The sequence below is a fragment of the Ixodes scapularis genome, unplaced genomic scaffold (assembly GCF_016920785.2).
Source record: "Ixodes scapularis isolate PalLabHiFi unplaced genomic scaffold, ASM1692078v2 PGA_scaffold3__209_contigs__length_174095766, whole genome shotgun sequence".
Taxonomy (NCBI): domain Eukaryota; kingdom Metazoa; phylum Arthropoda; class Arachnida; order Ixodida; family Ixodidae; genus Ixodes; species Ixodes scapularis.
The window spans coordinates 32,172,690-32,185,700 of record NW_024609868.1 but is presented as its reverse complement, the minus strand read 5'-3'; the positions used below and the strand labels follow the sequence as shown (position 1 = coordinate 32,185,700).

The following is a 13,011-nucleotide window of genomic DNA, read 5'->3' as shown; positions in this document are numbered from 1 at the left end:
CCGAAAGCCCTCGCCAAACCTTTAACTTTGTTGTACGTATACATACAAGCTCTGACTCGCAACATTCAGTTGCGAGTCAGCGCTTGTACCGTCTGCGTGTTTCTTCGCCTTCGTCCGTGTTTGTTTGCGCTGTTTTTACATTATGATTAATGCTGACCTCTGCTCATTACATAAGCTGGCGTTTCTCTAATTTAAACTTTCTTCAGACTGTAAAATCTGAGTCTCTTAGGTAAAAAAAAAAAATTCTCTCTACGAATTTTAAGGGGCATTCTTTATTTCATGTTGCGCTATCTACATAATTCAAAATATAAAGCGCCAAAAAAAAGAAAAACGACAGGACAAAGAGGAAAGTAAACAGGACGAGGCGCACTCGCAACTAAAGTTTATTTATAAAAAAAAACACATAATATATAGGCCGTTAAAAACGCCTATTCATCCCATCAATCGACACGACCCCTTGATAAAATCAAACTCTTTCCCTGAGAGGGCAAGGGAAGGTTCACTAACGCATTCGTCTCCCTTTGCCCTAATCTCGAATGCCTCGTGCACTTTTCGGCATATTTTATCTTTATATTTCGCCAGAATCTTCACATCATGCAGAACTGGTGAGCACGGGCACCGACCCTACAATGAACATCTAGATTACCAGACACGCTTGCTCTCATAGCTGCCGCATGTTCCCGTGCACGATCATTGACACATCTACCAGTCTGGCTGATGTACACGGAGCCGCAAGTCAGCGGAATTTCGTACACCACTCTGGGGGCACACTCAGCACATTTGGTCCGGTGTTTTGTGCTGCAATGCCGCATATCTGGCTGGGGATTATTGATTCTGCGGCACGAGCGTGCCATTTTTTCCGGGGCTGAAAATATTACGGGTACTCTAAACCGCTGTGCAACTTTTTTTAAATAATGGGGCATGGCATGGAAGTACAGAATAATTACCGGTCTTATTTGTGGCTTCTCTCTTGCCCGATTGGCTGCTCCTTTGAACTTTTTTAACAATCCTTTCGCAACATCAGTAAGGCATCCTTGAGGGAAACCTGCCTTCTACAGGCGCGAAATCTGTAAATTAAAGTTGTCTTCCACAGAATGTTCGCAAGATCGTTTTTGGGCCGCCTCTAAACTCGTGCTAGCAATGCCCCTTTTTACTAATTTTGAATGAGATGACTCGTATATGACAGGATGCGTTTCTTAGATCGTGGCTTGTACGCTCATCATATGTGGCTCTTCAGAAAGCGTAGTTTTGGGTCTAGGAATTGTAGTGTCCCTTCTACCGGCTTCTCGTGCGTAAACCTCAGACCTCCAGAACACGAGGAAACACATCGAGCATCTGGGGTACAACGCCATCCAGCGATCGTTCTGCCAATTCGCTGAACACAAGGTAATCATCAACGTACCTATAAATCTTCATCCTAGTTGTCGTGTCCCAGCCTCTCGGCAATGGTGTTGTCACATTTACTTAAGAAAATATCGGATAGCACCGGCGCGACACAAGACCCGATTCAAATGCCCTTCCTTTGGACGTACATATCATCATGAAAGGAAGCATACGTGTGCGATAGATAGAAAGATAATAGTTCTAAAAAACTCTCCGCACTGATGCCACTCGAGTTGGCAAACGACACATCGCCGTCCTGCTCTATGCATTTTCTAACCGCCGAAAAAATATGGTCGTGCGGGATAGAATAAAAAAGATCTTCCATATCCAAAGAAAAAGCACTACGCATCCCACTAGCGTCTCCCTTCAAATAAAGAATAATCGTTTCCGAATTTCTCACCAAGAAAGGATCGTGTAGTTCCAAGCACGACAGATGTTTGGCGAAAAAGCCGGACAGCTGGGATTGCCAAGATCCACTCTCGGTAACAATCGCCCTAAAATGAATGGAGTCCCTTTTCATTTCACTGCAAAGTTCCATAGCCCTGGTCTTAAGTTTGGTCAAAGGTCCCGGACTCGCTTTCTTGAAGTTCTTGAGAACAGCCTGTTGAGCCCTCTGATGGTACAAGTCCTGCGGAGCCACTACAAAGTCACCCTCATTGTCTGACTAAGCAGTTTTAAGCCTGGTTTTTAAAGTAGTCTACGATGTGCGACGTTTTGTTCCACCTCACAGCTTGCCCCGAAGTACGCAAGAGCACATCAACTCCGTCCGCCACGCACTTTATATTTTGATCATGAATCGACTGGTCCAAATGTCTACTTTTCTATATTCATATGTTGATTATTCAGACAAATCACCGTATTCTCCGAGATGAGACAACCTCTGAGAATAAAGGAAAGGCGCGAACCGCAGAAAAGATAGAAAACTTAAACGCACCTACCAGGTTATTATAGAACATATAAACTGCAGGCCCAACGAATCTTTCATAACCAGAACATTAAACAAGATCTGACGGTATATAACCACTTTATATGTCTCCGCAAGGCCTTGCAAAGTGTAACCAAAACCGCACTTAATCCTCGAATTTGTCATTATTTTGCGACATGTTTAAAAATAGATTCTCACGTGTACACAACGCTGCAGGAAGGCTGGCGTATGCAGCTTCTTATGCCTTGTATTCAGACAGATCTGTTCTTCATTTTAATGCGTTAGCATTAGTGCCCACGTGACAGGGAAAAGCTGACGGCGTCCATCTGCGGACATAAGTGATGGGGAAGTGCTCCACTTAGTGAAGACGAGAGTAATGAAGGACAAGGGCAAGAGGGAGGCAACGTCACTGGGCGGAAGCCAATGCGCGCGCGGGGTATGGAGCGAGTCTGAACTTGCAGTTGTGCAGAGCGGGTATGCTTTGGTTTGCGCTTCAAAAATTACAGGGAGATTATAGTGGGCAGAGAAAAGTTGCGCGGTCTGGCAGCTGAAAGGTGAAACAAAGGAAAGCGGATTAAATGCACGCCGTTGGAGTTCAAAATCATTCGTTTCACAAAAGCAACACGCTTTTGCGTTTCATTGCACTTTTCACATTGCACCAGACAAAGGTAATAAGAAGCTTATAATGACGGTCCTTATAATACCTTACTCACATGGCGGGCTTAAAGAAAAAAAAAGGATCCCATAAAATAGATTCCTTTGCCGTCGGTGAGTCAAAAGACCATGCAACGTGCGGAGAAACGCGAACTGATTCACCGTAGTCCACAAAGGGCCCATCAGCTAACGGTACATTTATGATCGTGTGAACGGAGTATAAATGTAACCTCGTTTTATCGTTTGAACAGAACCGGTGAGCCCTGGCGCTTCAAGAGAAAGCTGTTGACGCCAGCGTTTCATTTTCGTGTCCTGAACAACTACTTGCGCATTTTCAACGAGAACGGCGACTTGCTGGTCAAGCACATATGCTCGCTCGTCGATAAGGCACCCAATGAGCCCATACGTCTCTACGAGCTAACGCAGAAGTGCGCCATGGACATCAATGGAGGTGAGCACGGGGCATGCGGGAAACAACGGATGTTCACTGACAACTTAAGAAACACAGGGCGTGACTTTCTATATTTACGCGCGTCGCGATCGGCTCTTCGGCGTTTTGATTGGCTATCGCAATCTCTCTGACTGTAGGACCATCATGATATGCGTGGGCGACGCCCGGCATTCCTATAAGCCCTTAGTGAGCGTTTTGACGGAACCGTTCTTTTATTTGGAATGCGCCGTCCGTAGCCTGTTAAATGTTAAGCGCCGTTCACACTCTTGCGACGGAGTAAGACCGAGAGAGACCAGACCGGTTTTTAAGCCTTTTGTGATCTCTTAGGACCAGCTCCGCTGCATCGCATCCGGTCCTAAGAAGTCGCAAAAGGCTTAAAAACCGGTCTGGTCTCACTCGGTCGTACTCCGTTGCAAGAGTGTGAACGGGCCTTTAAAGGGAAGCTGAAGCACATTTAAACAAAATTGAGTTTTGAGCACACTTCTATAGCTTTTGTCCTGTGAGTTCAGTTATCGCACTTCTCCTGGGCAGAAGTAAAACGTAAACCGCATTTATTTTAAAACTCCGCACAGCGATTTCCACCGGGCATGCGGCTATCCTTTCTGCCGCTTGTTATCTCTCACTGCGATATTCGCGGTGAGAAGCTCAATAGGAGCGCCTTGTGTTTTCCTCACTACATGAAGAGTTCCCCTGCTACCCACGCGGTTCTGTTTTAATTTTAATAGTCATAGAAGCTTGGCATTGCACGTGCTTGCATCAGCAGAGGAAGTTGAAGCATCCTCACTCTGGGTTGCGAAGACATTCGACCAGGCGGCGATACCTAAAGAGCTCCAGTCTTTCACATCCCAGCGAACTGCGAACTTTCAGTTCCTAAAAAGAATGAACAAGGCCCACCTTAAGACCGCCACTAGAAACGTCGATGAAACATATCACCACCAATTCTCCAGCCGAACGCCAAACGAACCAAGAAGCCCGAGACCTGTTAATTTTTTTCTAATAAAACTGCGAGCCAACTTGTCTTCTCCAAGAAATTAATTAAATATACATCCGAAAGCCCTCGCCGAATCTCCAACTTTTTTGTCCGTGTAGCATTTATGCTTTCTAGTACGGCTGACATAAGCAAACTCGACAGGATTGTAGAAACGGAGAGACCGGAAGTCACTTGGGACGCAAGCAGCGCTTCATGTTTGTAAACAGTAAAATGGTTTATACTCCGTCTCACCTTAGTGTGGACTAACTCAGAAGGCTGTGCAAGCGCGAGCGGCTAGCATTGACTGCCTTGACTGGAGCACTCGCTGCACGAGCGCTCGTGCAGCCGCCGAGGCTTTGTCCAAAGAAACTAGCTGGCGCGTTTAGCATGCACGACTAACAACAGTTCATGCTAAAGGGAGACAAAGTGCGTCCAGGGGCCCTAATCTGGACACTTGGCGGAAAAGTCGGTGAGAAATTCGGCGGCTATGATTGGCCGGCGCCAAGGTCAAGTGTGGCGTTGGCCAATCGCGGCCGCCACATTTCTCGCCGTCGTTTTCGCCAAGCGTCCAGCTTAGGGCCCCTGGTATCTCAAACGGTTCGGCCTGAGTAGTAGCTCGACCGAGTCTCACGCCGCTCGAACACAATACGCAGCTGCGACGTCGTCAGCGCCGGCACACGATATGACTTCGCTTTTTTTAGTTCAACGGAACATATGATACACACTAAAACAAATTTCCAGACGCCTGCCTTCTGGCCGGTTATTTGTTTAGTGAATAGCTCTTATCTAGGAAGCGGAGCGTGGCGAGCATAAGCAGGCGCTGAAAGGTGCTCTACTCCTCAACGCGATCTGCGGAGTAACATCGAGCTCGTCCTTGCGGTCGTCCTACACAATAAACATCATTACACCCTTGAGGGTGTAACAAATGACTTGTTCTATAACTAACACCCTCTTTGGTGTAGCTAAACGCCCTAAGAAAGGGGCGTTATAGCTAACACCCCTAAAGGAAGGCGTTCATCTGAAAACCCTTAAATTAAGCTGTGATTCCACAGTACATCTTTTTATTAGCCTTTTATGACTGCGCAGCACGCCCTCTAAATTGGGTCTACCACCGCCAGAAAGGGAATTAACAAAAGCGCAATCACCAACACCCATAAGATAGGGTGTAATAACCCAAAAGATTGCACAAAGAAATGACTGCAAATGAGTAGAAACATGCCTGGCTCACTTTTTATTTTTCGATCAAGATTCTACTATATGTTCTATATAATTTTCTATAGACGATTACAAGCAGGTCATCTGGCCGCAGCCATGTCTCTGCTTGGGCGGGCAAGTGCGTGCAATAGCAAGCTTTCCAAAGGAGAAAACCACGTTTACGCGCACGTCATCTAGCTTGGCCAAGGAACAACTGAACAAAATAGTTCCCTTTTATCCTCGCAATTTCACCAAGACCAACACGCTTCTGACTCAGTGGTGGTCCGTGCGGGTTATACTTGGGCCAGGCTAGAATCAGTACGCCTCTGTAAGGTCATGAACATTCCCACCTGATATTGTTTCACGACCCCTTTAAATTGTACAACCGAAGGCACAAGTTCAATCTCCAAATTTACTTTTCGTGCAGCGTTTATGCTTTCTAGCACTGGTGAAGTAAGCAAAACTCAACAGGCTTGCAAAGACGGAACGACAGGGAGTTGCTTAGGACGCAAGCGGCACTTCATGTTTGTAAACAGTAAAATAGTCTATTGAGACGGAGGCAGCACTACTATCAGAAGCATGCTTGCAGAGTGCCTACAAATAAAGCAGCGATCTCATGTAATCCACGACAGACGCGTAATCCGATTGGGGCAGCACAGAACGAGTCACAAACACCATGTCGAGTTGAAGACGGTCGATCACATTCAGCGGAAGTCTCGTGGACGCCGATGAGAAGCTCTTTGTCGAAACGCGTCCAACAAACACAGCACAATAAATCCTTAGACTCCGAGAAAATAAACGGCTATTACGAAAAAGTTGGCATTTATGTATTGCGGACGTTCACGACGAAAAACCACGGGCGCCTGCACGAAAAACCACGGTCGCGAAATGGGACTCGTCAGGATGTCTACATGTTTCCGCACCGCTTTAAAGTGGCGCAAACTTCTTCTTACCCATTCCAAGATCCTATCCCACCGCCATTTTTTCCCACTTCTTATTTCGCTAAACGTAAACAACGCTGAGTTTCTGTAGTCTCGAAACACCGGCAACATTGTGAAGACACGTTTCCGTTCATAAGAGGAGTTGGAGGCTCCGCGGGATGGCGGTCGTCGGGGCTGTCGCTCTCTTTATTCGGGTGTTTCATATTTTGATGTTGCGAGCAGGAAGTGTGCGTTGCTCTTAACGAAACGCGAGTTACCGCGACAAAATGGAACGCAACAGACCGGCATTGAACGCCGAAACCTCGCCGTCGGAACGAGAGCGGTGAGCGCTACCTAACCCTAACGAGGATTTGCGGTGTAGTGCGAGCTAACGTTGGTGCGAGCGCACGACCGGCGAGTGTGACAAAATGGTCGACGAAAACTGCGGAGGTTACCATGGTAACGAGGTAGGCAACGCTGCTTTGTCGGTAACAGGTATCACAAACATTGTCGCCACCCTAAACAGCGGAGCGACGGAAACATGTAGGCACCCAAGTCCGAACCTGCTTGCACGAAAAAGAGGAGAACACTGACGGGCGCTTTTTGGAAACCGGACCTACGTGGTCCCTACAACTCACCACAGCTTGGCAAACGGCGAAGGCTATGAAACCAGTGAATCCATTACGTCAACACCAATTCAGTTTCCCCGCTAAATATAGTGGGGAAAATAACGTTACGACTTCGTGCCACGTCGCCCATGAACAAATTAAGCGGCAGGAGCAGAGGAGGACGAAAGTAGGAGGAGGAGGGGAGGGTACAAAGGATGCGAAGGGGCCTACCCTCGCCTTCGTACCCTCCCTCCTCCCCCTTAAGAGCTGAGCTCTAGTTTCCCGTTACAGAGATTTGTAAACGTCTTTCTTTTTTTTTCGTCTTTCTTAGTTAATTGTTGTTTCTATCTTTCAGAAGTTACGATGGGAGTCAAACTGCAGCTGCAAGAAAACAAGAATCTCTTTTTCATGAAATCTTTCAATCGGTACGAGTAGCATTCAGCCTTGCATTTCTGTCCTTGGTATACCACAGAAACAGATCCACCTTTCGATGGATCGCAGCGAAAGCGCACCAGACCATTCAAGCCAATCCACCACTCTGAACTATCACGTTATTATGCACCCCTCGAATTGCTGCACCCCTCACAAAGGTCACGTGAAACACCCACGGCAGTTGATTGGCTTCCCTGGTTTGGAGCACCCCCTGCGGTTAACAGTAGTCTGAAACAGAGTATATAGAGTTTCTGCTCTACGGAACTTGCATCTAAGGATTTAAAAAAGCGCTCTTTTTCTTTCTCTCCTATTTTTTTAGGGCGACGGCCCTTCTTACTGACAGAGGTTGCTCACCATGGCTCTGGATTGAAAAGATATATGAGATTTCGCGCGGGGGAAAAATCTTCATGGCGGACATTGGGAAAATGAAGGAACTCAGTTACTCAGTAAGAAAGTTTGACTTCTGTTACTTTTATTAAGATAACAAGAAAAAAAAGAACGTATTGTTGGCTTCGTGTAACAATTTTCTAATACTTGTCTGTTAGTTCATTTATAGTCCAGAAATGCTACTACAGACGCAGCTTACCCAAATCAAGGGTGTTTAATAACAAATAAAATTCTGTTTCGGCATTTTTTTCTCTAACAGTCGGCACTTTGTAGACGAGAAATACAGATACAATTTAGATTACTTAACCTAATACGGATTTTGATATTATATGTGAGAAGTACTACTACATCTGAGGTATGCGACACATCTGTAGCGTGACATCTAGTTTGGAGTTTTTAATTAAATTAGGTATACTCCTAGTGCCTCTCGTAAAACAAGAATTGCGTTAAAATCGTTATTAAAAAGAATATTATTAGCGTGTTATTTAAACTAACATTCTCGCACCCACAATTGCGTACCACCAGTTATGACTACAACTTCCATAGGGACACTTGAGTGATTACGTTCGTGGTTCTTTCTAAAAAAGGTTATGCGGAGGCGAAAAGAGAAACTGCAGTCCACTGAAATCATCCCGAAATCTGGATCTGAAGAGGAGGAGTTCAATTCAGGAGGAGAGACGTCGCTGATGAACAGGCTCCTGCAAAAACATATTCAAGACAGCAGTTACACGTTGAGTGACGTCAGACATGACATCGACACAATGATAGCCGCCGTAAGTAAGCACTACAAGCTCGTCTTGCTCTTTTAAAGCTTCCAACGAGTGTAATATACAGTCATATAGGCTTCCCAATTGAGGAGCCCGCTTCATAGAGTTATCTGATGGTTTGATGGCTCCCTGAGTGCGAGTTACGTCTTGTCGACAACACGGTACCCTTGCCATTTCAGGGCAACGACACAACCACGACATGCATGTGTTGGACACTGCACTATCTCGGACTTTACTCCGAGGTCCAGGCAAAAGTGCACCGGGAACTCGATGAAGTATTTGGGAACGACCGAGACGGCGAAATCACAGCAAGTCACCTAGCGCAACTGAAGTATTTGGAGTGTTGTCTAAAGGTTTGAGCGATTCCTTTTTTGGTTTATTGATTTGCATCTTGCTCTTTTGTCATACAAGCAGTCGGATATCATAGCTTAGTTTCAATGACAATTGCAATCACAACTTTCAGGAAGCTCTGCGGTTATATCCGCCGTTTCCTCTGGTCGGAAGGGTGCTTGATGAAGAACTCGAAATGGGTAAGCAAAATAAGCACCTGAAGGCAATGCAAAGTCGATTCAAGGTGTCATATTCTAATTTCTGTAGGTCATACCCTCCTTTTTCCCTCAAATCTTCCGGCCGTCATAACGAAACACATGCTAATTCGCTGGAGAGTGAGGCAGAGTATCGTCCTCGTCTCTTTATCGCGCGCATGGGGCCCTGGCTGGATGCAAGGCATCTTTCTGATGCCTCGCAAGAGGAAAGACAGGACTGGAGAGGAGAAATATGAATAAAAGCGACGACGGCAACTAAGATTGTTGCATGACGCTTGAATACATGCGTTTTCTAATTTTAGTTAATTAGTTAAGAATTCAATTAGCTTTGCCTCTGATGGCAGCTCTACTGGGTTCCGTAAACGTGCGGTGAAGATCAACCGTCTTCAAAAAAACTGCTTCCTCTTTAAAAAAAAAGAAAAAAACACTTTTGTTCAAATTAAAACGAAGCACGTACGCTATGTATATCCACGCATTTGATATCAAATGGCACAGCCAACATATTAGCCAAAATGTATGTAATTACATTGTTTTTTTTTGTTTTTAAATACATTTTATGTCACACCCCATCCTTCCTTTCTTCCTTTTTTTCAGAAGGCCACGTTATACCAAAAGGTGTGAATTGCTTCATAGCTCTTTATAGCCTGCACAGAAACCCGAAGTATTTTAAAGACCCCGAGAAGTTCATGCCTGAGAGGTTCCTTTCTGACGAGATCAGGACACGACACCCGTTCAGCTACATTCCTTTCGGGGGAGGCCCCAAGAACTGCATTGGTACGGAAACGCTTCTGTCCATCTGCTTCGTCAGGGCTGCCTCGTCAGTACTTGGTCACATTGTCGGGCTTAGTTCAAAATTGGCAAAATAAGTAACAATCACATAAAATTATCACGAATAAAAAGGTGGGTTTAGTGTGTCTATAAAAACAGAAAACCAACGTTTAATCAAACGAACTGGTGCCTTTTAACTGAAACGGAAAGGTATCGCACACCCTGCGATGGTGACGTTTATTTAAATAAAGTTTAAAATAAAACTGATTTATTCATTTATATTAAATTCAACGGTACTGTGTTGTTCCTGTTTTTGACCCAAATCTTAAAGGGTTTTTTTTTTTTTTTTTTTGCTTTTCCAACTATGTTTTTTTTTCTCCTGGCGTTTTCATAAAACCAAAGGTGAATGAGCTCTGCTGACTTACTTGTCTGTGCATTTGTCAGCGTTAAATGCTTGTGGGATTCAGCATTGATGAAGACAGCAGTTACTCTTCCCGCACTCCAGCGGTTCCTCCAGAAGGTTCTGGGGAGCCACTGATCCATCAACCACTAGTCGCCAATCCAAGAGTGTGCAGAAAAAAGCTAGGGCACTCGCCAAGCTGAAAAATGCGGGCTTCAAAAGGGTGGTGAGCTAGGCTAGTTATGGTGATGACATGTCGAACATAGCAGCGCACAAAGGACAAGGTCAATCACAAAAGGGAAGGAACAGCACTTGTGTGTCTTGTGTTTACCTTTCTTTTGTCTGTCTCCTTTGTGCGCTGCTATGTTCAACATATACGGGCTTCTGTACGCGCTAATGTGCGACTACGGCCTCAGATAGCTGAGTGATCCGGCCACTAGTCAATCCCATAGTCACTGACAACTTAAGAAACACAGCGTGTGGATTATTATGTTCATGATTATGCTCAGCGTAATGCTCGGAATTCGACAATCCTTGTGCTTATACGCCTCGCAAGTGGGCTCATTTTCGTCTTCTGCGCATTAGAAAGGAAGTAGCGGTGACGTCAGAACACCGAACCCTGATTGGCTGATCGCGACCGCCTATCTCAGCGTCGTCTGCTCGCAACATCGTCTGCGTCTGTCTTACCTTTCCTGCGACTTTCGGAGCGAACTCGACTTCGCCTTTAAGAGAGGGCAGACGAAATAACTCGAGCGGTAAGTTGTTTTTGTCTAACAACTAGCAGACGCGCATCAAGGAGGGAAGTCAAAGGACTCACTGGCGAGGTGTCCCGGGGCGCCGAGGCGTGTTTGTTTAGAACGGAGACGTGAGCGTGTTAGTGTCCGCAAGTTCCCTCCCAAATACTTTTTCCCTCCATTCGTGTGCGGCGAGACTCCTCACTCTTTAACGGCGTCGGCGGGTTGGCGCAGTTAACGTCGTCTGCTTTACGTCTGCTAGTCAAAGCGATGGCTGCTTTACCTTTCCTGCGTCTGTCGGAGATTCACCGCTTTTTCACCGGCGAGAGTCACCGTTGCCTCGGGAAGCAAGGAGATAACAAGAGGAAGAAATTGACCTCTTAATCTAAAATTGAGGTCAGCGGGTTCACAAAGGTCGCGCGGGCATATTCCATTCAGCACGCCAGCCGGTCGTAAGCAGACGGTCGCCGAGTCGCGGAGTGCCTGCTAGGCCTAACTGCCCAGCTCGTTTGGTCGCGTTCGGTGGAATCGTGGCCGTTGGAGCTTTTCCCGGGTGTTTGTGGATCCAGCGTTCTTGTTCGTCGTGGTCTGTTTCAAGTACTTCTTAATTTTTTCTTCCTGCTCGAAGTCGGGACGCGTCAGAAGCGCAGGTAGAAAAATAAACGTCCGTGGGTCGTCGCGACTGCGACGCTGTCGGCCAAGCTGATTTGATCAAAGAGAGCTTCGGAGCTGCCGTAGGATTTCGTCGTAACCTGCGCAAAACTTACGAAACTTTCGTTTCGTGAATACGAATTTGTTCTTAAGTTTTGTCTTACGCACATTTTTGGCGTAAGATCGTTTTGTGAATCTGGCCTCTGCACTTCCGAAAGTCGCAGGAAAGGCAAGACATACGCGGACGACGTTGCGAGCAGACGACGCTCAGATAGGGGGTCGCGATCAGCCAATCAGGGCTCGGCGTTCTGACGTCACCACTACCCCCTGCGCAAGAAGCAGACGAACTTGCCCTCCGCATTGATCTAGGCTAACCTAACCTAACCTAACCTAACCTAAGCCAACCCAATCCATCCTAACCAGCACTATCTTATTTGATGGGCTAATGTCAAAACTATCACACCTGAGTTCTTGCAATTTAGGATTCAGATGGATCAAAAGTTCGTATGTTTCTTCACCTCGTCTTTGAATTTCAGCTGTTATTTTTTTTTCGTGTATGACATTTACCAACTTGACGAATTCGCTAAGTTAGTACAGTACTTCACCTCATTTTTGTTTAATACAGTTTTAAACATTACTGAATGTGGGACTGTGTTACCTGAATGTTCAACCCCCGTTCGTATATTTTCAGGCCAGAAATTCGCCATGTTGGAGATGAAGCTGCTGATGGCGAAGGTGATTCGCAAGTGCAAAATTGTCTCCTCGGAACCGCTAGAGAACCTCGAGGTGGCCTACGAAGTTGTTGTGAAGGATATTGGAGGTAACAAAGTGTGGGTACAAAGACGAACAGAAATACACTCACCCGAGCGATAAACGCCCAGTCGCCTTCAAATACCATCCTTCGCCATCAGTCAAAACAATCCTCTTCAAGGATACCTTTTTTTTATTATTTTTAAATAAGACCTCCACACTTATAACTTACAATTGATTGTTGCTCAACAACTTTTCTTCTATAACCCCCTCCCCCTCCTTTTCCGTTTCCTACGCTATTGTAAATATTGTCCTGTTAATATTTTCTTCAAGCATAACATCGTTCCTCGGATGAACGCGAATGAAACAATCAGTTTTAGACAAATTGTAGCGCAACCATGCTTAAATAAAATTATTATAATGGATGATGCATTTGACATGTTCATCTGCAAAATTTGGCAAAAAGATTCAA

General features: G+C 45.7%; 1 protein-coding gene across 1 annotated transcript in view; it reads left to right on the top strand.

Moving 5' to 3' along the window:
* LOC8042381 (cytochrome P450 4C1) overlaps nt 1-12,662 on the top strand; it is a 29,590-nt gene extending 16,928 nt beyond the window's left edge. The window contains exons 4-11 of the mRNA XM_040221777.3: nt 3,214-3,413; nt 7,461-7,530; nt 7,857-7,983; nt 8,512-8,697; nt 8,871-9,044; nt 9,155-9,221; nt 9,831-10,010; nt 12,481-12,662. Coding sequence (XP_040077711.1) covers nt 3,214-3,413; nt 7,461-7,530; nt 7,857-7,983; nt 8,512-8,697; nt 8,871-9,044; nt 9,155-9,221; nt 9,831-10,010; nt 12,481-12,662 — 1,186 coding nt within the window. The remainder of the gene's footprint in view (nt 1-3,213; nt 3,414-7,460; nt 7,531-7,856; nt 7,984-8,511; nt 8,698-8,870; nt 9,045-9,154; nt 9,222-9,830; nt 10,011-12,480) is intronic.
* The last annotated feature ends 349 nt before the right edge of the window (nt 12,663-13,011 follow it).